Source organism: Gekko japonicus, unplaced genomic scaffold (genome assembly GCF_001447785.1).
Source record: "Gekko japonicus isolate JY-2015 unplaced genomic scaffold, Gekko_japonicus_V1.1 scaffold21, whole genome shotgun sequence".
NCBI classification, from domain to species: domain Eukaryota; kingdom Metazoa; phylum Chordata; class Lepidosauria; order Squamata; family Gekkonidae; genus Gekko; species Gekko japonicus.
Window position 1 is genome coordinate 420,249 of NW_015173122.1, and position 25,699 is coordinate 445,947.

General features: G+C 46.5%; 1 protein-coding gene across 1 annotated transcript in view; it reads left to right on the plus strand.

Annotated features, from left to right (window-relative positions):
• LOC107119420 (putative polypeptide N-acetylgalactosaminyltransferase-like protein 3) overlaps nt 1-4,472 on the plus strand; it is a 66,501-nt gene extending 62,029 nt beyond the window's left edge. Inside the window, exons 5-6 of the mRNA XM_015421886.1 lie at nt 791-958; nt 4,260-4,472. Of these exons, the coding sequence (XP_015277372.1) occupies nt 791-958; nt 4,260-4,388 (297 nt within the window). The 3' untranslated portion in view covers nt 4,389-4,472. The remainder of the gene's footprint in view (nt 1-790; nt 959-4,259) is intronic.
• Nucleotides 4,473-25,699: the final 21,227 nt, after the last annotated feature.

Below are 25,699 nucleotides of genomic sequence, written 5' to 3' on the forward strand. Positions count from 1 at the left end.
GCACGTGCAAAATACTTCCTTTAGATTCAGTACCTTCTGTCCCATATCTTCATGCCAGCCTCCTGGTGGGACCCGGGGATCCCCTGGGATTGCAGCTCATCCCCCAGACTACAGAGATCAATGCCCCTGGAGAAAATGGATGCTCTGGAGGATGGACTCTATGGCACTGGGCCCCACTGAGGTCCCTGTCCTCCTCAAGCTCTGCCCCCAAATCTCCTAACCCCAAGTGGTTAGGAGCGTGGACTCTAATCTGGGAGAACTGGGGTTGATACCCCACTCCTCCACATGCAACTGCTGGTGTGACCTGGGGTCAGTTACAACTTCTCTCAGAGCTGATCTCTCAAGAGCAGTTCTCGAAAGAGCTCTCTCACCCCCACCTACCTCACAGGTTGTCTGTTGTGGGGAGGGAAAAGAGATTGTAAGGTGCTCTTAGACTCCTTCAGGTAGTGAAGGGGGAGATATCAATTCCTCCTCCTCCTCCTCCTCCTCCTCCTCCCCCTTCTTCCTCTTCTTCTTCTTCTTGGAGTTTCTCAACCCGGAACTGGCAACCCAACCCACCCCCATCCCCTGCTGCTGGCCAGAAAGGACCTGACTGCCCTATCATCCAGTCCTGATGCACTCATACATGTCATCGTGGTGCTTTATCAGTGTGCAGGAGCACGTGTTCACACCATCCCAAAATGATGGCCCTTGAACGACATCCATTCGTTCGCGGCTCGGAATATCCAATAAATGAACACTGTGCAAGTTAACCATCCGTAATCTGTCTCTTTCTTCTGTCTTCATCCAGCTTGCCCGCTACACCAAAGAAGGCTTTCTTCATTTGGGTGCTCTTGGGACCACAATTCTCCTGCCCGATACCCGATGCCTGGTGGACAACATGAAAAGCCATTCCCCTCAACTCCTCGATTGTGAGAAAGTCAAGAGCAGTCTCCATAAGCGCTGGAATTTCATACAGGTTTGGATGCAGTCACAAAAGTTTCCATTTCCAAACTGGAAGGGGGGGGGGAATTAATCAAAGGAGAAGGTGGGGGCAGGTCAGGGTGAGGCGCCAGACAGGGACTAAAAGGTACATGGGATATTGAGACCAGCTGAGTGTCAGTCAAAGGAAAAGGGGGAGGGATCAGTGACTACTCCTCTAAGGGCTTAGAGAGCCCTGGAAAGAAGAGACTGTGTATGTTTGCTGGGGAGATAGAATTTCCAAAGTGGTTGTCTACCTAGCTATGGGTCTACACTTCCACAGGAGGTGGTGGTGGCTACAAGCATGGAATGCTTCAAGAGGGAATTGGATAAGCATATGAAGCAGAGGTCCATCAGTAGCTATTAGCCACAAGGTATAGATAGGAACTCTCAGTTTGGGGCAAGTGATGCACTGTATTCTTGGTGCTGGGGGGGGGGCAACAGTGGGAGGGCTTCTAGTGTCCTGGCCCCACTGCTGGACCTCCTGATGGCCCCTGGTATTTCTGGCCACTGTGTGACAGAGTGTTGGACTGGATGGGCCATTGGCCTGATCCAACATTGGCGTCTCTTATGATCTCATGTTCTTATGTACAATGAATCATAGGGAAGTAGACAAGTAATTATCTTATACAGCATATCAAAGTCACATAAGAAACATCAAGGTACTGATGTCATACATACGTGTGACATGGCCATTGTGTGGGTAGAAATTCTACCAGATTTAACAATCGCCAGGGCAAAATCATCTGTGCTTCATATGACCTCTGTGGTAACACATGTCAAGAAACAGTTCCTGTGTTCCACCACCACCCCTCCACAATCTGGGGAACGAACCTCTCTAATATGGGAGAGAGAAATATTATTGGGGTGCTCCCTACTGCAATTTCCCCCTCCCCCCAATTTTGAAGTTTTGAATGGGAATTTTCTGTGGTCCTGTTTTCCCCCCACATTTGTGCAGAGGTGAAGTACAGTTTCCTTCAGGTTTTGATTCATGTTCACCCATTTTTGCCTTCTATTTCCCAATCTGCACGTCTTATTTGTAAAGTACTCGGGGGGGGGGAGCAGTCTTGGGGTGACTATGCATACTGATGTATCGAGATCCTTTTGTGTGGGTGGCGTTCTACTTATGTGCAGGGAAACATGCGCACATCAGAAAAACAGTGCCTCGAAAGAATCTTGATGCAATTGCCCAGAAGAGTCACAGCAACACGACCTTTTAACGACAGACACGGACACGGGTAACGTAGAAAAGTTGCAAAGGAACAAAATACGGTGGCAAAGAACACATGACCTAAGTCTGGCATTCATTTCTAACTAGTGGAATGCAGCACAAATAGAAGTTCTGGAACTTGTAATCGATCTGTTTCGAGCAGGGGTGGCCAAACTGCGGCTCGGGAGCCACATGATTGTGTGGCTCCCGGCCGGGCTGCTGGGCAAGCGAAGGCATGCCTCCCCTCCCCGAAGGGTCTTCTCTTCCCCAGCCAATTCCCCTTCCTGGGTTGGCTTGAGGCAGGGGGGAGAAGAGAAAGAAAGCAGCTTTAACTTTAAATGCGTTCTCAAAGATGGAGCGACAAGGGTGTAGACTTTCCAATTTCCCGGGGGGGGGGGCTGGGCCAGAGGCATTGCTTTGCTAGGAGTAAGGGTGGCTCCCGGGGGAGGCTGAGCACCTTCCTGAAAATTTCGGCGGGGGCTGACGCCTCGCCGCCCCCACGAAGATTACGCCTATGGGAGCGGATCTATTCTCTCTTGCTCCGGATTGCAAGACTAGATCTAATGGGTGGAAATGACAAGGGAGTCGTTACCGGCTAAATATCAGGAGAAACTTCCTAACTGTAAGAGTGGTTGAGTAGTGAGACAGACTGCCTAGGGAAGTGGTGGATGCTCCTTTGCTGGACGTTTTCAAGCGGAGCCTGGACAACCGTTTTTCGGGTATGTTGTAGGGCCAGGGCTCATTTCCTGCAGGAGCGCACAGGAGCAGAGCTCCGGCAGTAAAGAGCCCAGGCGGCGGGCACATGCAACAAGCCCCACCCTCTGCTCCCAGTAGCCCTCAGTCAGAGCAAGAAGCAGCCAGGTAAGTTGCAGAGCACCTTTAAGAACAAGTTTTATTCAGGTACAAGCTCTCCCTCCTCTGCGAGGACAGATCTGCACATTCCCCCCCCCCCAATAGCTAGCAATCCAAAACAGTCCAATCGAACCTGAGCGATGGGTGTTGCCTTCTGACACACTTCCGGTGACGTCAGGGGGTGTGGCATATGCAAATGTTATGCTAATGAGTTGTGCTAATGAGCTCCTGCACCTCTTTTCCTACAAAATGACCCCTGTGTAGGGCTCTCTTTCGGCTGTGCTCCTGCAGAGTGCAGGGGGTTGGACTAGATGGCCTGCAAGGTCCCTTCCAACTCTGACATTCTATGATTCTATGAAAGCCCCCCCCCACCTACAAATATCATTCAGCAAATAAATATTATCAATATCTATTTTTACCCCTTTTGTTTTTATTTTTGGCAGTCTCATGTAGTGTTAATAAAAAGCAAGTGTGCATATTTTTCAATAAAAACATTTGTGTAATATTTGTTCATAGCACACGGCTCTCAAACATCTGACATTTATTCTCTTATGTTAAGCAAGTTTGGCCGTTCCTGGTTTAGAGTGATTCACACATACAGCATCCTGCTGAACCAGAATTCCTAGCAGGTCCAGGGGAAGGATTCTATTTGTGGTCCTGTTCAGGGGTCATTTCATAGAAAAAGAGGTGCAGGAGCTCATTAGCATATCTCATTAGCATGACTTATCTGCATATGCCATGCCCCCTGACATCACCGGAAGGCAACACCCACCGCTCAGGCTCCACTGGACTCTTTTGGATTGCTAGCCGTGGGGGGGAACGCGCAGATCTGCCCTCACAGAGGAGGGGGAGCTTGTACCTGAATAAACCTTGGCCTTAAAGGTGCCACTGGGCTGTTTTGGATTGCTATCGGGGGGGGGCTCTGCAACTTTCCTGGCTGTTTCTTGCTCCTTGTGGCCCGGGGCTGCTGGGAGCAGGGGGTGGGGCTTGTTGCATGTGCCCGCCCCCTGGGCTCTTTACTGCCGGAGCTCCGCTCCTGCAGGAAATTACCCCTGGTCCTGTTAATGGCAAATGCTATCAGAGGCTGTACATTAAAATAAATTTGCAACCTTATCTCTTACTGGCCATCTGTTGCTCACCCTGGTCAACACCTCCAGTCAGGTCCTTGTTGAGGGTGGAATCCCCAAAGTCAACAGTGGCTTTAACTGTCTCTCTATGTGTTTGTTTTTAATTTTAGAATGGTGCGATTATCAATAAAGGGACCGGACGGTGTTTGGAAGTTGAGAATAAAGGCTTGTCGGGTATGGATCTTATCCTCCGCAGCTGCACAGGACAAAGATGGACAATTAAAAATTTCATCAAGTAGAAAGCTCACCCTTTGCTGATGAACTAATGAAACGGAACTCTCACAAGGGACACTTCAAAATTAACCCTCTGCCCTATTCACATGATCAGGGAAGGATTTTAAGGGAAGAGAAGACAAATTAATTTTTAAAAAACTTTTATTTATTGAACCTTCCTTCTCTCTCTTGCTGGTTTCGGCCAGCTTCCAGTTCCACGGCTTCTTCTCTCAAATGGTGTTCCGTATTTCTTTTGGAGTGTGACGCTAAGGAAAGCTTGCTGGCCCTCAGCTGAAGGGCCAGCAAAGGGTGCGAGAGGATCAGAGAATAAACCTTGGCTTTCTTATACCCTGCATTATCAGGCAAGTTAGACTGCCATATGATAGAAACACAATCTCAAAGGTTGTTGAAGGATCCTTAAAAAAAAAACCCTTTTCAGTCGTCTTCAAAACTGATTGTGCAGCTTTGAAAATCCTACGGGAAACCTGAACTTCTTAAAAGTACATTTCGGGAAGCTCCACAAAAAAAGAAAAGAAAAGAAAACCCTTTTCTCCTTGCGCAGTCGTTTGGATTCTCACATTCAAAGTACACAAATCCACCCCTCCAAATGTCAACAAGTGTGCAGAATGACAACGCGGCTTCTGTGTGCGTTTTTGTTCGTCCTTCATGAGGGAGTGCACTATTTTTAACAAGGACTATTTTAATGAAGACTCGCTTGCCCCCCCAGCACTGAAGCAACAGGATTGATTTTGGGTTTGTGTGGTTTCTAAAGTGTAATAACTCAAACAAAGTTTTTAAAAGGAGATTTTAATTTGTGCAATGTGCTTTAGAGAACAGGAAATGCCCACCTTATGTGAAAGAAATGTATTACCTGTTACTGTGGGCCATTTTGCCACATCACTCTCCTCTTCCTTAACCATTGGCCAATAAGGAAAAATAGCAGTTTCGTTCTTACCACAGTAGATGTAGCAAAAAAGGAGGAAATGAGGGAACCTGTCCCTCACACAGTTGATTTTGTGTGTTTGCAATGGGGGTGTTTCTGGTAGTCTCCTCATCTGAATTACCCGTTTTCGTTTCCAACACGGGAACGCATGCATCCAGAATGCTCAATTGTTCTCATTTCATTTCCAGATTTTGTACGTGACACTGTATAGGTGCGAGCTGACATAATTTTAATTGGGCTTTATCTCCTGTCCTCTCTATTAGTGATGTGGGGATTGATAGAAGAATGCACAGTAGCCACCTTAATGTGAAATAGTGGTCTTGATGTGTTCGGTCTCTGGCGTCTCCCGTCAAAGGATTTCAAGTAACAGGTGTTAGGAAAGACCTCTGCTTGAGACCCTAGGGAACTGCCAATCAGAACAGCTGCATTAAGGCAGATCTCCAGATTCTTTTTGTATGGTGCTTTAAAATATATATATAAAGCAGATGACCATGAGTGAAGCACCACACAAAAAGAATCTCAATCTCTCAATCTCTCTCTCTCAATCTCTCTCTCTCTCTCTCTCTCTCTCTCTCTCGCAGTGTTTTATCAATATGCTTTGCACAGTGGTCATGTACTGTGGGGAAAGGATGGGATGTCATGGAGCTGACATATTATGCATGCTCTAACTCTGGAATTAATATAACAAGAAGGAGTGGAATACAAAACAGAGTGAACCTCTGGAACAGGAAAGGAATGGAACAGGGAAAGCCCATTCATTCTTAGTACCCCTGCAGTTGGCTTGACCCTACACCAGTCTGGTGAACCGGGTTTGATTCCCCACTCCTCCACATGCAGCTGCTGGGTGACCTTGGGCAAGCCACAATTCTCTCACAGCTGTTCTCTCAAGAGCAGTTCTCAAAGAGTTCTTTCAGCCCCACCTACTTCAGGGTGTCTGTTGTGGGGAGAGGAAGGGAAGGAGATTGTAAGCTGCTCTGAGACTCCAAGTGAGCAGGGTATAAATCCAATCTCCTCCTCCTCCTCTTCTTCTAATGGGAGCCGCCCAAATTGCCTTGTGTCGTGTGAGCTTGTCAGAGCTTGCAAGCTAAGCAGGGTTGGCCACAGTTAGGATTTGTTTGGGAGACCACCCAGGGACCACCTCTCACCTTGGAAACTCTATAGTCCTGGGGTTTCCACAAGTTGTTTGTGACTCGATGAGACACAGTTATTATTATTATTGACCCTTTAGAACTGTTAGGAAGTCAAAAAGATTCATGCTGTAGGAAGGTAATCAGGTGATAATATAAATGGTTAACCATAGAGAGCGAGCATAGTGTGGTGGCTAGAGTGTCAAAGTAGGACCTGGGAGACCCAGGCTCCAGTTCCCTACTGAGCTCTGGAAGCTAGATGGGTGACCTTGGGCTCTCAGCCTAACCTACTTTGCAGGGTTGTTGTGAGGATGAAATGGAGGAGAGGAGAATGGTGTAAGCTGCTTTGGGTCCTCATTGGGGAGCAAGGTGGGACGTAAGTGAAACTCACCAAAAATAACCCCTGATGCAGTGAAACTAGGGTTGCCAAACTCCAGGTGGCAGCTGGAGATCCCCTGTTATTACAGTTGATCTCCAGATGATTTAAGATCAGCTCCCCTGGAGAAAATGGCTGTTTTGGAGGATGGCTTCTCTGGCTTTATATCCTTCTGAAACTCCTACACGGCAGAGTTGGTTTTCTCATCTGTCACCTCCCCTCCCTAAACCCCTCCCTCCCCAGTCTCCACCCCCAAAATCTCCAGGTGTTTCCCAACCCAGAGCTGGCAACCCTAAGTAAGACACAATTACACGAAACTTACAGTTTTGCAGAGTTTTATTCATGCACACGAGTCGCGCTGAAAGTTGGGGTGGAGGATAATGTGTAAGAACGGAACACCACGGTTGATTGTGCATCCAGCTAGAAATTCTCTAGTTAAGGAGATGTGGGGGAATTTACTCGTGTCTACACTCACGGTATCTTAGGAACCCAACAGGGCAAAACGTTTTGGAATATTCAATGTGAGAATTAGAATTTAGGGCCTTTTGTCTTTTTGAACGCTGACCAACAAAATAATATTAAATGTTCACAGATCAATGGCTTGGATCCTTGGCAGATTTCCACATGTTAGGGGCCTTGGGCCACCATAAGTGTGAAAAAACTTTATGTTGGCCCTTAGCTGTTTACCTGCTGTATGCAGACAGGTTCTGGGCACTAGCAGGGTGCTGGGTCTCGCAGAACATCGTGTGCAAACAGTACATTTCCACTTGCTCATTGCTGGGTCCAAGATAATGTTCTTAATATATTTCACACATTTGCTTTCTCATCATGGGAGAACATTTCAGAAGTCTGTCTCACCCAGCCTACAAACTGTGATGACTTCCAGACTCCTCTTTCTAAAGCACAAAGAGTGGATCACTTTCCTATAAAGCGAGCACCCTTTTAAACTTTGGCATCCTGGGGAGGTGAACCATGGTTGAGTGGGCCTTGTTTCGAGGATGCTTTTTGGGGATGAGCGTGGCTATCCTGTGTGCAAGAGAGGAAGTGTTGGTTTGATGAGCAAAACTTGTAGTGGACGTTTCATGGAACTGTCGAGCCTGAGAAAGTACGTATTTCTTTCCCCCTTTTTACTTTGATTCGTTTCACGTCTTGTCCTGAATTTGCTAACGTGCAGTGAGTGTCAGTGGGGGCTGTTGGTGTAATTTTCTTTCCTCCTCCTCATCTACTACAATAAATTTTAGCATACGGACTTGCCGGAGTGTGGTCTCGTCGTTTGTATATCACGAATCCCTCACTTCCCTCTAGTAAATAACTTCAGCCTACCTCCACCAGGACCGCAAACTCTCTCCAGTCACAGGCAGCTCCAAGTATATCCACATCTGGAAACTTTTAGCTTCTGTACCCCCTTTTCAGACATTGTGTGCATTCACAGGTTAAGCGCTGTCAAGCCACTTCCAACGCAGACCCTCTGAATTAATGTCCTCCAAAATGTCCCATCATTAACAGCCTTGATCCAGTCTTGCAATCTGAGGGCCTGTGGTTTCCTTGATGGAGTCAATCCATCTCATGTTGGGTCTTCCTCTCTTCCTGCTGCGTTCAGCTTTTCCTTGCGTTATTGTCTTTTCCAGTGAGTCTCGTCTTCTCAGGATGCAACCAATGTTCCCTCTAAGCTGTGGAGTCTTGGTGAGCAAAAAATCTACTTTGTGAGCTACTGGCATTAAAGTTGTGAGCGAGCAATTTGGCTACTGTATAAATTAGTGTGCTCTTGAGCCATCCCTTCCTGAGCTAAGACAAAAATGTGTGAGCCGGAGGCTAAGAAACTGTGAGCTGGCTCACACTGACTCAGCTTAGAGGGAACACTGGATGCAACCAAAGTACAATAAACCTCAGTTTAGTCATTTTAGTTTCTAGGGACAGTTCAGGCTTGATTTGACCTAGAGCTCACTGATTTGTCTTTTTTCAGACATTATAGTCAGGCATCCTCATTCTCATATGGCATTGTGTGTAGTATAGCCAGGAGATCCTAAGATTGTCAGAATTTCTAGATCTTTTAGCGTTATACACCACTAGGTGGCAAACTACACTTGCATACCAAAGGCTGAAGCCAAGAAGCTTTCTTGGTGATAGAAAAGAAAGGGAAGACTTTTTTTTTTTTAATCACCAGTGAAGGATAAAATCGTGGGACCTGCATGAACCCAAAGCCATGTGGGATGGGAGCAAAGCCTTCTGCCAGTGCCACCCTGCAAAGGGGCAAGATCAACAACTGCCTTGACACGTGGTGTTTTGATAGTGCCCCCCCCACCCTGTGGAATGGCCTTCTTGAGGACGTCAGGAAGGATCCCCCTCTCCTGGCATTTCACAAAACTACTAACATTTTTATAAAGGAAATGGGGCTACATTCTAATGGATTGGCCTGGGGAAACACCTTGTGCTTCCACTTATGGAGCAAAGGTCCATCAGTGGCTATTAGCCACAAGGCATAGATAGGAGCTCTCAGTCTGGGGCAAGTGATGCACTGTATTCTTGGTGCTTGGGGGGCAATAATGGGAGGGCTTCCAGTCTCCTGGCCCCGCTGGTGGACCTTCTGGTGGCCCCTGGTATTTCTGGTCACTGTGTGACAGAGTGTTGGACTGGATGGACCATTGGCCTGGTCCAACATTGGCTTCTCTTATGTTCTTACGTAATACCATGTTCTGCATTGTTCAAGTGTCATGTTTAATAGTTGTTTTAATCCGATGACAGCTTTGTTTCAAAGTTCTGCAGTCATGGGTCTGTGGCTCAGTGGTAGAGCATCCGCCTGGCATGCAGAAGGTTCCAGATTCAAACCACAGCATCTCTAGTTAAAAGGACAAGGTGACGCGAAAGACCTTTCTCTGCCTGAGACCCTGGAGAGCCACTGCCAGTCTGAGTAGACAATACTGACTTGGATGGACCAATAGTCTGATTCAGTGTGCGTATGCGTGCATACCTTGAATAAAAATTTGTTGGTCTTAACTCTTAAGTTTGTTCTGCAGCCTCAGGTGTTCATGTGTACATTGTTTATTAGATGTACCATCCTGCTGACTGCATCAGTTTGCATGGTGTGATCCACCTTGAGTCTCAATTAAAAAGGTGGTTCTTTAGAGAATTATTTCTTTAGAGAAAATATTAGAGAAAGGTGTTCTGTGAGACTAAGGGTGCGTTCAGACGGGCCGTTTAGTCCGCTTTTGGCCCGCCTCAGAAACGGATTTTTATCTGCACGATCACACAGTCAACATCTGCCTCCCGTCCCCAGCCATCGCTTTCCGGCTCAAAACCGCTTTAACCCGGAGTATTTTGATACCAGGTCCCCAAGTGGTGTTTTCCTGATTCTCCAGCTCCAGCCGCACTTTTCTGATGTCTGATCGCTCCTCCGGTGTCCAGCCTCTTCCGGTTTAAACCCCCTCCCTGCTCGAAAGCTGCCCGAGGCTTCCACTTTTCGCCCGCCATTTTTTTAAAGCGTTGGCGGTGTGCGCATAGGCGGAGGTCTGCCACCGCATTATTAAAAATAATGTTTAAACAGTGCCTAGTTTTAGCTTTTAGACGAGTTTGGGATCTCACGGAGGCCATTTTCGGGGTAAATGTTTATGGGAAGCGTTCCTTTAAAGTTTAAAGGGAAGTGTTACAGCAGTCGGGTTGAAGTGGAAATCGCTGTTCTGCGCACGAGCGAAAATTTTAGTTCTACAGATGGCTGCCTGTGCACATGCCCAAACTGAGAGAGAGAGGAAAACAACAGCGACGCACACTCCCGCATGTGGATGGCGGGGAGCAATGTGGCTGCGCAGCGATCCGGGGCAAGGAGGTGAGTGTGATTGCGATTCTCCAGGTTAAAAAAAGACCGCATCAGGGCCCGAGCAATTTAAACCACTCCCAGCACGCCGTCTGACTGCACCCTAAGAAAGAAGGCTGGATCCAAGCTCAAGGGCCAACCAACTGTACTTAAAGGGCAGTGATTCTCCCAACATGTAGCATCACCATATTGTTGATGCAAGTAATTAGCATGCATACACCTCCTTGGTTATATGTAAGTGTGGCCTCTGGAAAAAAATCCTGTAGTCAGTTCTAATTCACCAGAGCTGTACATGTATGGTAATAATGTGTATTGCCCATGTTCAGACAACATGGTGATTGCACACAGGAGGCTCTGCATGCAGCTGGTAGGCTCTCCGTATGCACAGTTGTTTCCTGACCTGGATAGCCCAGGCAAGCCCAGTCTCATCAGATCTCAGAAGCTAAGCAGGGTTGATTCTAGCACGTACTTGGATGGGAGACCTCCTTGAAATCCCAGCAGTCAGGAGGACAGGGACAGGTTTTACTTAGCTACCTCTCTGAAGATCCTCCAGGCCCCCAGTCGGGGATCAGTCACCAGAGGTCACCATGTCTTCCAGGTGCATACGCATTCACATGCATGTGCACACACATATGCGCATATTTTTAAAAACAAAAACAAAAAAATGTACAGTTGTTTCCGTTGTAAAGGACTGTTTCGTTTTTCTTGCTAAGGTATAGCCCGATCTGGTCGGGTCTGGGAAGCTAAGCAGGGTCGATACTTGGAAAGGAAACCACTGAGTAATGGCCAGCCCCCTCTGCTTCTCACTGGCCTCAAAAAACCCTTGCTGGGGTCGCCGTAACTCAGCTGCAACTTGACAGCACTGTACACATGCACACGGTAGTCCAGGACCAGTTGTGATAAGTCAGCATTTCCACTGCTAACTGCAACAGAAACACCACTGCATCACCTTTGAAGACAAGTAAGAAATGTAAAACAAAAGCTGCTCGACGCTTACCTAGAGCACATTGTTATGTGCCCTTTCTTAGGAACATCACCTTGGCTGCCTATTCCATGCCAAGTGCTTGTTCTACTCTGTCAAGCTCTTCACAGACTAGGACCTCTAGACAGAAATGACCTGTTTCTCCCACTAGACTTGTTCAGCGAATTAGAATCACAGGTGAGTCTTTTCTTTCTATTCACTAATGCAACCTGGTCGAAGCTGCCACCACTTGGTGCCAAATCTTTTAGTGGTTCCTGCACTGCAGAATGAACCTTCTTCCATTTGCCAAGAGGATACCCACCAGGCCCGTAGCCAGGAATTTGTAATTCGGGGGGCCTTTAAATAAGTCAGGGGGCACTGATGTCACAAAATAAAAAATGGAATTAAAATAGTTTTTTTAAACTCACTTTTGCAGTGTTTGCACTCTACCTGCCTAAGTGGGGAGGCAAGTTTTAGAAAATGGTGCAAAGCAGAATTCTTTACAAGAGTTCACAGAGGGATCTTGGATATATCGTCTTTGGATCTTGGTGGCTGAATAAAAGGATGTGTCAGATATTGCTGACATTGTGATTTGGTTTTTAAATACAGAGAGACACTCCAAGAGGAGTTGACACACTCCTTAGTCCATTGATGGGCTTAAAAGTGTATAACTCTAATCAGTTCAAATGCAGAAAAAATCAATTCCTCTGCTTGGGCCCTGAAATGGGGAAAGGCCAGTTTTACCTCTAGATACCATTCGACTTTCCCAGATGGGAACAGAGATGTGTGAAACTGTTCCACCTTCTTCCTACTTGGTGAATGAGCCATTCAGTGTGTTGCAGTTGTAACCCGTTTTAAACTGACGCTAAGTACACATTCTAATAATTTCCATTTTTTACAAAGTAAAACTGATTTAATAGAAGTGCTCATCTCACATCTGTTCTGATGGAGAGCAGTCTGCAACTTTTCATAGTTAAAGAACCTAACAATGCCAAATTTCAGAACAGGAGGTCAACAGCCACATAGTTAATCAACAGCCACGTAGTTTCTGCAGCCCAAACAGTGGCTGCTGTGAGTCCTGAATTAACCCATTGCACATACAAGGTCTCGCAATATTAAACGAACACAGGCTCACCCTACATGACTATTTTAGCAAACTGACATAATTCTATGCATGGTTCACACTTGGATTACTGACAAGCGTTTACCTGGATCTTTTCCCTTTCTGGAAAGCCTCTCAGAGAAGCCCTTCAGCCCCATAATGTTTGCTTGCCATTCCCTTCACAGTCTGCTTTTATTGCAGCCTTTTCTCTTTAAAAAGAGACATACCTGGTTCCATACTGAGCCACAGTTGGCTCTGGAGCCATAGGTTGCAGGCCCCTGCTACATAATGCATTACCAACGATTGATCATCTGGACAGGGATGCTGTTTCCATTGATACCAGACAGCGGAGGCTATTAAGTGTTGGTTGTGATGGGGCGATCCCAGTTATTTCCATTGTGTAAGCACCTCCACAGCCACCAGATGGCAGTAAAAGTATGATTCCTCTCATTTCCTTCCTGAATTGTGAAAATCTAAGAGCTATGTGTGTCCTCCCCGTTACTTTTTTGATGTTAGCAAGATTGGGGAGGGGTTAGGGAAGCTGTTTCTGTCTTTAAAATGACTGCAAGGAGAAAGAAAGGGCTGCACCAGTGCAAAGTCCAGGAAGACTGTATAGAATTGATCTACAATGACAAATAAGACATTTTCCACATGGCACCTCCCCCCTTCTTTGATTCTTACAAATAACTGGTCAAATACATTTGGCTGAAACTTGTCCAGAACCCTTTATTACCTGGAACATATCTACAGCATAGCCATAGTTCCTTGGGTTGGTGAATAACAACCATGGAGGAATTTCACATTACCCTTTTTAAGCCGGTTTGAAGCCGTTTTTGATCCATCGTGGAGTAAACCGGTATAGGGATTTCACACATGGCTTTCCCCTTCCGGTAAAGAGCTGGATCTGAAGCGGTTTGCCATTTCAGACTGCACCATTTTTTCCCGCCCTTTTTTGCCCACGTGGGCGATCTCCGGCGGGAATGTTTGTTTAAAAAAAAAAAAGCCAGAGATCGCCCACACAGGCGAAAAACGGCGGGGAAAAAGCACATCGGAACCGGGAGAGAAAACGGAAGACTACTTGGAAGCGGTTGACAGGTAAAACGCTTCAGCCCCGTTTCCTAAACGGGACAGAAGTGTTTGTGTGTGAAATTACAAATATATTCCGGTAGGGAACCGGTTCTAAAACGGTTCTGTCTCAAATGACAGACCAGAAACCGTTTGGGAACCGTTCCTCTTTCGGATTATATCGTCTGTCTGAAATTCCTCAGTGGTTTGCCAATTCTGATGAGGCAAAATTTGGCACCCATGTTGTCTCTTCTTGGATCTTATCATTTTTATGTCTGGATCCTGCTGACAACCTGTTGGTGGACATTAGTGTTTTCCCAGGATTACAAGTGATCCCCAGACTACAGATATCCATTCCCCTGGAAGAAATAGCAGCTTTGGAAGGTAGATTCTAGAAAAACAAGGAGGGAGTATAAACAAAGCACTTGCATATGGAACGTCTGTACCTAATTGGCATATAAAATAATGATGTGGAAAGAATCTCTGATTTTCCACCTTACGTTGCAATTCTAAGCAGAGTTTCACATCCTTTGACTTCAAAGGTTATAAGAAGGAATGACTTGAAGGGGATACAAGAAAGAAAATATATAGGGAATCAATATATTGAGGAATTCATAACCTGCTTTTCACTCCACTGGGTACGCTAAGAAGAAGAAGAGATTGGATTTATACCCCGCCCTTCACTACCCGAAGGCGTCTCAGAGTGGCTTACAATCCCTTTTCCTTCCTCTCCCCACAACAGACACCCTGTGAGGTGGGTGGGGCTGAGAGAACTGCCCTTAAGAGAACAGCTCTGAAAGAACTTATGACTGACTCAAGGTCACCCCAGCAGCTGCATGTGGAGGAATGGGGAATCAAACCCAGTTCTCCCAGATTAGAGTCTGCACTCCTAAACGCTACAACCAAACCGCACTCTAAGTGGCCAACCTGAAAAATATCATTTAGAGAAAGTAAAAACTTCCAGGATCCATTTGTTCAGGGACACAGGTTATGACTCTGTACCCATTCTACCTGCAATGGAGGAACAGAATACAGCCAAGACCCCCTTCAGCTGGCCCTGTGATTTCCCCAATTGAATCCTCCAAGTGTTAACTGAGTAACAGGTAACAGGCCCTCCTTTTGAAAATTAAAGTTTAATCAACTGATATGATATAGGTCAGTGGTGGCGAACCTATGGCATGGATGCCAGAGGTGGCACTCAGAGCCCTCTCTGTGGGCACACGTGCCAGGCCCAGACCATCATTAAAGTGTCGAATTCTCTGCCAAATAATTTTAAGTAAATGAAAGCATTTGGGATTGCTTTCCTTACTTTGTTTGGATCATCTTAAGTTAATGTATGAGTTGTTTTTTTTCTAAAGTAAAACCTCAGTATTCAGGTTAAATTGCCATATTGGCACTTTGCGATAAATAAGTGGGTTTTGGGTCGCAGTTTGGGCACTCGGTCTCTAAAAGGTTCGCCATCACTGATATGGGTAATGTATGAAATAAAGTTCCCATTTGCTATGTGTGGATATGCTAACTTGCCTTCTAATTTTTTTTTCTTTGTAAGATATATAGGGCTACATTGGGGGGGGGGGGAGTTGTTAGGCCATATAGATTTTCTACATTTGTTTTGCCATGAACTTAGTGTTTGCCTTGTACATTTGGTACATTTTTGAAAAGTAAAACAGCCCTGGGAATTAGTTTTAAGGTTGCTATTTTTCCAAACCAGGAAACTTGTACTGCGGACCACTGCATTCTTATCTAAGTTTCTCTACAGAGACTGTAGATATTGGGGGGGTGGGCTGTGTCAATCATATCCTTAAGTATCTGACTGCCGTTGTTGCCCATATAAAGCAGAAAAGATGGCTTTGTACTTGGTAAGACCGAAGAAACGTCGTATTTTTCAAAATGGTTTAGATGCTCCGTCCACAATCACGACCTTTGAAGTAGGTTACAAATCCAATTTAAAATGTATAAAACACCACCAAGAATGTTTCAAAGTATCACTGCTTCCACTGGGAAAGCAGGGTGTTCTGCAGTTTGGAAAAGAAAATTCTGCACTGCGCAAATATGCTCAAGGGAGGCTACCACAGCTACTAGCACGGAAAAGGTCGCTTCCCCCTCCCCCATCAAATTCAGTTTGGTCTACTCTGGAGAGAAGCAACTCTACACAAGTCTCAACGCCTTACACATCAGCTTTTAACTGGAGATTCCGGGGCCTGTACACAGGCTCCCCAATACCTTCTTCCTGCTAGTTACCACACAGTAATGCTGATCCTGTGAATTTAGGCAGATCATGAGGGAGGGCAGGAAGGGTTGCATCAAGGCTTCGTTCTCGTGGCCCGTTCTTACTCGCCCGATCGCCACTTTGAGTTCATGAAGCAATTGTTTGGTGTAGTGGTTAAGTGCGCGGACTCTAATCTGGGAGAACCGGGTTTGATTCCCCACTCCTCCACTTGCACCTGGCTGGATGACCTTGGGCAAGCCGTAGTTCTGATAAGAGCTGTTCTTGCAAAAGAGCAGTTTCTGTCAAGAGCTCTCTCCGCCCCACCTACCTCACAGGGTGTCTGTTGTGGGGAGGGGAAGGGAAAGGAGTTTGTAAGCCGCTCTGAGACACCTTTGGGTAGTGAAGGGCGGGGTATAAATCCAATCTCTTCTTCTTCTTCTCCAGGCCAGTTTGCCCGGGGATCCTGGATGTTTTTTGTCATCTTCTGGGTGTGGAACTGGGGGTGTGGAGGGGGAGGTATTTGTGAATTGCCTGCCTTGTGCAGGGGGTTGGACTAGATGACCCTGGAGATCCCTTCCACCTCTGATTCTATAATTCTATATACCAGGCAGCAGCTGAAATATATGGCACCCACCAGAGGGCAGCAAAAGTCTGAGTTTCTGTATCTCTGCTATACTTCCTATCCTAACCCTGTCCAGCATTCAATAACCCAAGGCAAAGGCCGAGTTCAGACCGGCAGTTTGAAGCGGGAGGGAGTCATTGCAAAAAAGAGGCGGAACAAACTGTTCTGGGTTTTCCGAGTCACACTGTGCGGACTAATGCGGGAGCATACCGGGAGGAGGGGCGAGGGAGCGTTCACACTGTTGGCCCGGAGGCGGTGCTGTAAGCGGCATTTTCCTCGCGGCAGACGCCTAGGCACAGCAGTAAATAGGGCAGGATCCAGCCCCTGTGGGCCATAGGCACATCCGGTCACATCACTACCCCCTCTTCAAGGCAATCACCTGCACCTTCCTGGTGCCAGAGTGAGGCTAGGAGGTCAGTCAGCGTAAACAGCCGGCGCATATTATTAATGCGGGCTGTTCCCAGCTTTTAGCGGTTAGCATTCACATTTCCGGGAAGCGGAATGAAGCGGGATTAACGGGCTCTCCAGGGCTTGCTTCCACTTTCACCAGGTATCTTTTAAAACCGGGAGGCAAGCACTACAAGACGGGTTGAGTACGGGTGGGGAACACCGGACAGATGTGCCTGTGTGAACGGCCCCTTTAATCCACTGGTGAAACGTTCCTTACACGCGCCTATAGTGGGGCAAACTGCCAGTCTGAACTCAGCCAAAGTATCTACAAATCGTACCAAAGGTCTCAAAACTCCACCAATGCTAGAAGTGAAGCTTTGGGATTCTGAGGTTTCACCTTCAGCCTGGCTTGCATCTTCCATTCCTAACGAAGTCTGGAGCAAATTAATCCGATAAAGTTTGAACGCACAAATTTGCCGGACACCGAAGAGAGATGGAAAATCATTATCTTTATATTTATTTAATTAAAGCATTCCTACCCTGCCTTATCTTCTTGGACATGTGGGGGCCCACTGTGAAACACCACATGCCTATTTTTGAAACCAACCCCTCCCTACAAAAAAGGGGGAGCTCCAATAAAATGTATCCCCCCCCCCGCATTGGCAAAAGAAAACACAGGGCGAATGGGTAGGCAGGGTGGACGTGATAAAGTTGTGCAACTTCTTAATAATCCGTGTCAGTTGATGGTCCTGTCCCTCCGTGTTTTATAATCTGCAGTTTCAGAGAATGCAGAAGAAATAACAATAGGCGTGGATCCAACGATCTTTTCTGCTGGTGAGAAAGAAGGTGGGGCTCTATTTCTGGGGCCGTGTGGGGCCTGAGGATTTCCCACTATTGATCTCCACAGGGGTCATTTCGTAGAAAAAGAGGTGCAGGAGCTCATTAGCATAACTTATTTGCATATGCCACACCCCCTGACATCACCAGATGTGTGTCAGAAGGCAACACCCACCGCTCAGGCACCACTGGACTGTTTTGGATTGCCAGCTATGGGGGGGGGGGACACGCAGATCTGTCCTCGCAGAGGAGGGAGAGCTTGTGCCTAAATAAAACTTGGTCTTAAAGGTGCCACTGGACTGTTTTGGACCAGGGGCCGGGGGGGGGGCTCTGCAACTTACCTGGCTGCTTCTTGCTCTGACTGAGGGCTGCTGGGAGCAGGGAGTGGAGTTTGTTGCATGTGCCCGCCCCCTGGGCTCTTTACTGCCGGAGCTCTGCAGGAAATGACCCCTGGATCTCCAGACGACAAGGATCAGCTCCCCTGGAGAAAACAGCTGCTTTGGAGGGTGGACTCTATGGCATCGTACCCTGCTGAAGTCCCTCCCCAAACCCCCACCCTCCAGTCTCCAAGAATTTCCCTACCCAGAGCTCTACCTATTCAATATACAAAAAAGCTAGTCTCGACTCTGACCTGGATAGCTCAGGCAAGCCCGAGTTCGTCAGATCTCAGAAGCTAAGCAGGGCCGACCCTGGCAGGTACTTGGATGGGAGACCTCCTTGGAATACCAGCAGTCAGACAGGGGCAGGTTTTATTCAGCCACCTCTCTGAATATCCTCCAGGCCCCCAGAAGGGGTCAGTCACCAGTGGTGACTCACACTCAACACAGACATATGCACATATGAAAAATACAAGTAAAGAGCTATGCTTGGGTGGCTTATGGCACCGGCATAAATAAAAACCTTGTGACTGTAGTGTAAGTGAAACAACATTGGCTGAAAAATCTGGTTATCCTTGGATATTAATTGAATCGACAGAAGACAGTCTGATCAATCAAAGCAAAAACCTGTTGGAAGCTCTGCAATCTTTTTACTATATGAGCTCTATCAAAAATCTATTCATGTCTCCTGCTAAGGTAATTTTGCCTTCAATCCAAGAACCTTCCCCAGTAGTATTTTTTAAAATACGAGTCTCTCTGGGTGCGTTCAGACGGGCCGTTTAGTCTGCTTTCGGCATGCTTCAGTAACGGATTTTATATCCACGTTCACACACCCAACATCTGCACACCGTCCCCAGCCATCGCTTTCTGGCTCAAACCCCCTTTAAAATGGAGTATTTTGTTACTAGGTCCCCAAATGGTGTTTTCCTGATTCTCCGGTTCTAGCCACACTTTTCTGACGTCTGATCGCTCCTGCGGTGTCGAGCCATTTCCTGTTTAAACCCCCTCCCTGCTCAAAATCTGCCCGAGGCTTCCTCTTTTCGCCCGCCCTTTTTTTAATGTGTTGGCGGTGTGCGCATAGGCGGAGCTCCGCCACCGCGTTTAGAAAACCGACATTTAAACGGTCACTTGTTTTAGCGTTTAGATGAGTTCAGGATCTCACGGAGGCCATTTTCGGGTCAAACATTTAAATGCATGCGCCATGATAGTTCCCCCCCCCTCTATGGAGGGGCACCTATGCGCATGCGCAAACTGAGGGGGGGGATTTAAAAACCTGCCAACGCATGCTCTTGCACGTCAGTAGTGTAGATGCCGGCGAGCAACGTGACTGCACGGTGAGATGTAGGGTTGCCAAGTATGTTTTGGCCAGGAGCGGGGGGCAAATGGCGTGGCCCCGCCCCCAGCGTGCGACGTCACTTCCGGGTGACGCGCACGCGGGGGTGGGGTTTCCCCCGGGCCCCGATTCCGCGGGAGCGGAAAGCGGGGCTCGAAAGCGGGGGGAAATCCGCTCCCCGGGGGCATTTGGCAGCCCTAGTGAGATGGGATATGGGAGGCAAGTGTGATTGCGATTATCCAGATCAAATATAATCCAGTTAGAACCGGAGCAGTTTAACTTGCTCTCAGCATGCCGTCTGACCGCACCCACTCTAGTATCTTAGAGCACATATACAGCAAAATTATCTAACTTTTCCTTCAAGAAAAAATAGCAGCTTTTAAAAATTCCTGGCATTAATTACAGAGAAATTGTTGCTTGGGGCATGTGCATTTAAAAAAAATAATACAAAGGAAGTGGTTGTCTGCATGTGTGTGTGGGGGGGTGAAATATGACAGAAACGTTCTATATGCTACAGAATGTGCTATGCACCTAATACTTAGTACAAACGGCAGAGATTTCAGGATCCTAAACGAGTCTAATCAGGTTCCTGCTCAGGCTCATAGCCATGGGGGCATTTGGAGGGCAATGCCCCCTCACAGATGGGTGCCGCCCCCTCGGACAAAAAAAAATTCAAGGGATATTTTTAAAATGTAAGGTGTGCATGGGGTTTCCCAAATGACCCTGGGCACAACCAGGGAAGCTTCAGTCTCATTTTATTTTTTCCGGGTCACAAAATAAATTGATTTTTTTAAAACGCCAATAAAATAAGCCATGGGACAAGAGCGGGATATCAAGTCTAATGTAAATAAAAATAAAATAAAATAAAATTGCAAAATGCAAAAAAAAGAGAGTCAGAGATCCCCCCCCCATCCCCAGTGTAAATGAAAAGCAGCCTGGAAACAAGTCTTTCCAATCGAAAGGACCTAGAGGACTAGAGGTCGCAGCAGAGCCAGAAGTGCTGCTTCTGCTGCTGCAAGAGGAGCAGTAGGTGTGGCTGGGGAGCCCCCCAAATTCCTCCACACCCACCCAACCAAAAAGTTCTGGCTACGCCCCTGCTCCTACTAGCCCAGTGGTCACCAATGTGGTGCCCACCAAGTGATTTTAGAAAGTGGGTGGGTCCTGGTGGAGCTATTGAGCATACAGATTTGATTGGCTGCGCAGATTTTTAAAAGACGTCGCTTTGGCAGGCAGCAGCTCCCACCACAGCTTCACAGGATGGAGCTTCACGGTGTGACTGAGGGCAAGCCGTGGCAGCCATTTTGTGACTGCCTCCGACTCCTGAAGCCCACTATAAAATATCAGACTGGAGGCAGCTCTTAACAAGTGATTCAGTTTTATTAACTATAACAATCAACAACAAATGCTGTAAGTAGCTCAACTTATACTCTTTCGGTCGGGCAAACCACGCCCCCGAGGTTGTTAAACACCAATCATAACCTATACAAATACAATACCTTTATTGGCATAAAATATCAAATACAACGTGCAGCATAGAGCCTCAAGATAGGCCGGGAGGGGGGGGTATCACATTCCAAATTGCCTTAATATGAGCCTCTCCTCCTAGATACCTCATAAAAGAAATTTGCTACAGGTTCAGGAATTTCTATATTGTGCAAAGACAATAAAGAACTAATTTTATACTCATCAGATTGGCCCAAAAGGGGGTCCATCACAGGTTCAATATAAGCAACACGGATGTCATAGTGGAATTTACATTGCAGAAGCACATGTCCAATAGATTCAATTTCCTCCATGGGCACAATCCATCTTTGTATGGAATTTTCTTGAACCTTCTCGATAAAACAGCTGAGGGCAGGATGTCGAACCGAGCTCGCATGAAAGCCCTACGAAGATGGGGCTGAATCAGTCTTGCCAGGTATCCTGAGGAAATGTGGCTGGAAGAGAGTCCCATACTCAAGGGAGAGCAATGTCTGTGCGCAAGTCTTCTCAGATCTTGCACCTCTATATCGAGGAGGCAGCCATTTTGTGACTGGCTCCGACTCCTGAAGCGACCGCTTTGTGGCCGTGCCCACTATAAAATATCAGACTGGAGGCAGCTCTTAACAAGTGATTCAGTTTTATTAACTATAACAATCAACAACAAACTCAATGCCGTAAGTAGTTCAACTTATACTCTTTTGGTTGGGCAAACCATGCCCCCTAGGTTGTTAAACGCCAATCATAACCTATAGATAACAACCAATAGTTGTTGCTCCATCCAAAACCACCCCTAAGCTCTGACTGGCCCCCTGTGCAAAGTAGCCAATCAGCATGTGCACTTTAGGATACCAGGCCTCTATGGAGCTGTGGACTGAAGCTCAACTCACTGTATGTATCAAGGACAATACATAACACCCACCACACTGCGTCACACTGGGTACCCCCCTGTACTAGTCTATTCAGTGGGGGGCTTTCTCTCAGAAAAGTGACTAGGCAGGCAGCTATGCCCCAATGTCCAGCAGATGCTTGTCCCTGATCAATGACAGATATTTAAAGAATTCAGCAAGTCCACATTTTTGCCGTGGGTCTGCAACTAAATAAATCTCCTGGGCCTGATGGTTACCCAGCTGACTGGTATGAAATATTTGTGTTATGATCGATCTCCTATATTATTTAGTGTATTTAAAAACAGAGAGGGCTTGATTTCTTTTCCATAAACAATGCATGAAGCTGATAATTTCACTGTTCTTAAGGCCTGGAAAAGATCTCTCTTGCATGTGCAAGCTACAGAGGCCTGTTTCACTAACAAATTCAGATGTTAAAATCCTTTCCACCATCCTAGGCCAGTGTCTGAGAGCCTGCTTGGCTGAAATATTGCACTCGACACACATAGGCTTTGTCCCGGGTAGGTAAGGGGTAAATCATATCTGTCTTATAAATGTAATGGCCTCTCGCAAAGAAAGAGTATCTGTGTGTAGTCTATAGCCTCTAGTTCAAAACCTTTATTGGCATAGATCATATTCAAACAGTCGCCATTCAGTTCATGGATTTGACACACAGCTTCCTCATTATAAGGCAGTTACAGAACTTGGCAACCACTTCAATAACTGCTATATTTTGTGAAGCCAATAAACGATACAACCTTATGTCATCGGATTGCTTGGCATCATTCTTAAGAATATCTTCTAGATAGGCTTCCCGAGTGTCATCATACAAACTACAATAGAGGAGCGCATATTCGATTGTTTCAATCTCCTCTGAATCACAATCACAGAACCTTACAGAGTAGGGGATTTTCTTAAATCTTCCTGCTAAAACCGCAGAGGGGAGCGCATTAAATTGGGCCAGCATAAATGCTCTACGCAGCTGTGGGGAGGTCAGATCCACTAAGTATTGTGCTGGGGCGTTAATCGGAAAACGTGCCCATCTTACAGGGGACTATAGCCTCTATCTGCCTTATCTACCTCCCTACAGGAGATCCACCCCACTGGGGAGCAAAGTGATTTGTATGCCATCAACTGTGTGCTGCTGGACTTGATTTGGTTGGAATATAAAATAAAAAGTCTGGATTTCCTTTGCAAAGAAATAAATGAATATGTTTTCCCAACAAAATATGACCAGAATAATTTGGGATGCAAGCAAAGCCTTTTTTAGAGGACTGGCAATCCCATAACAATGATGGAAATTACAGAGGCTATTAAGAAACAATATATAAATAAAGCACCTGGACCGGATGAACTCCCAGCTGAATATTATAAAATATTTGAAGATGTTTCATTGCTCCCATCAGGGTTCCCACTAAGCTGAGTTAGTGTGAGCTAGCTAGCCTCTGGCTCACACATTTTTGCCTTGGCTCAGGAAGAATAGCTCCAGAGCAAACTAATGTATGCAGCAGCCAAATCGCTTGCTCACAGCTTTCATGCCGGTAGCTCACAAAGTAGAATGTTTGCTCACAAGACTCCACAGCTTAGAGGGAACATTGGCTCCCATATAAAACTGTAATTTCATCTGTAACAGAAAAACCAGAATATTGGGCTGAAGCAACTATATCATGACTGATTCATAAAGAAGAGACAGACCTTAAAGAGATTTAAAAAACTACAGACCTATTTCCTTGCTGAATTGTGATTATAAAATATTTGCAAGTATTTTGGCCACAAGGTTGAAAAAAGTGTTAATAGACTTTATACATCAGGACCAGGCAGGTTTCTTACCTAAGAGACAATTAAAGAATAATGTGAGAACAGCCTTAAATATCTTAGAAGATTATGAAACTCATCCAAAAAAGCAGATGGCTTTGATATTTTTGGACGCTGAAAAAGCATTTAACAATGAACTTCGGGACTAACTTTACAAGGGCGATTGAAGCTATATATACAAGGCAGAAAGTGAAAGTAGTAGTAAACAATGAACTGACTGGTAATATCTTTTGAAAAAGGAACAAGGCAAGGTTATCCAATATCTCCACTGCCATTTATACTAACTGTAAATGCTTTTTTCAAACATTTAAAAACATTTTTAAAGGCACGCACTCCTTCCTGCACTGAGCAAGGGCATTGGAGTAGGTGACCTCTAGGATCCCTTCTGTGTCAAGAAACTGGTCTCCTTTAAGAGAGTTTTTCTGCCTAAGTATTAGCTTTCTGGGCTATAGAAGTCATCACCCCCACCTGCTGGCTTGTTATCAGAATTGTTGTTTAGGCTGGTAGGAGTGATTAACATGCAGCAGCTGAGAACTTCCATCTAAACTGGTTGACAGCTTGCAATTTAGAGATCTATCCTGGTAACAGCTTTGTATTGACTAAATGGTTAAGAACACCTGTGCAGAATAGACAGCTTGAGAAGACTCAGAGAGAGACTGCCTTGAAGCTCTCTTCAACTTCCACCCCGCTGCTACGCTTCCAGAAAATCTGCTCACTAGGAATGCCAGTCGAGATCCCAGAGCTATGAAAGGCTGTACCTGAAAGGAAAAGTAGTGAGTAGAATAGCCAGCTAGGTTTTTTCCTTTTGGTTTGCATTCCTTACTGAACTATATACATTCTTTCCCCTATCTATCTGTTGTTTGTCCTTTGTTTTTGTAAATAATTTTTTGTGTGTCGTTATACAAATATGTCTAGTTCCAGTTCCTGCCAACCTAGCAGTTCGAAAGCAAGAAATTGCAAGTAGATAAATAGCTACCACTTAGGTGGGAAGGTAACAGCGTTCCGTGCGCCTTGGTGTTTAGTCATGCTGGCCACATGACCACGGAAACATCTTCGGACAGCGCTGGCTCTTCAGCTTTGATACGGGAGATGAGCACCGCAACCCTAGAGTCAGATTCAACTGGCTTTTCTGCAAGGGAACCTTTACCTTTTCTACAAATTGGAGTGAGTTTACTGGCCAAACCCAGATAAGTATTTCCAGTGCCATGCCTACCATCGACCAGAAAAATGTATCTCTTCCCCCCTCCCCTTCTCAGCCTCCTATTGTCACAGTCTGGGGCTAAGATCTGCAGAAGGCTCTCTGCTTTGATTTTAAAAGGCTTGATTCCACACTAGCTGAGTCATAATCCCAAGATCCTGGGCTTTTCTTTCCGTGCTGACAACTTCAGCCCCACCAGAAAAAAATCTGCCCCACAAGCCACAAAATCCTGGCTCCGGGCCTGCACTGCAGGTTCGTTGCGAACTCCTCTTCACTTCCACTCACATCCAGGATATCACTGGAGAACCTCGCAGGTCCGATGTGAAAGCCCTGTCTCGGACCCACCCTCCCAGATTCGGAGCGTTGCCAGGCCACCACCCCCACGGCTGTGATTGGCTCAACCACTCACAGGATGTTCCTTGAGGCGACGGATGCCAGCCTCCAGGTGGGACCTGGAAATCCCCTGGAATTACAGCTCATCTCCAGACTACAGAGATCAGTTCCACTGGGGAACATAGATGCTTTGGAGGATGGTGGACTCTGTGGCATTGTGCCCCACTGAGGTCTCTGTCCTCCCCAGGCTCCACCCCCTAATCTCCAGGAATTTCCCAACCTGGAGCTGGCAACGCTACACCCTCATCCCCTGCCAGTGGCTAGGGGGGGGGAAACCTGGCAACCCCACGACAGCGACGTTCAGGCCCCGGATGTCCCACTCACTTCCCACCACCCTTCCAACAGCGCGCGAGACCGACGGCGAGGTCCGGACGTCCGGGCCTCCAGAAGCCGGAAGAGTCGCCGCGGGCCGCTT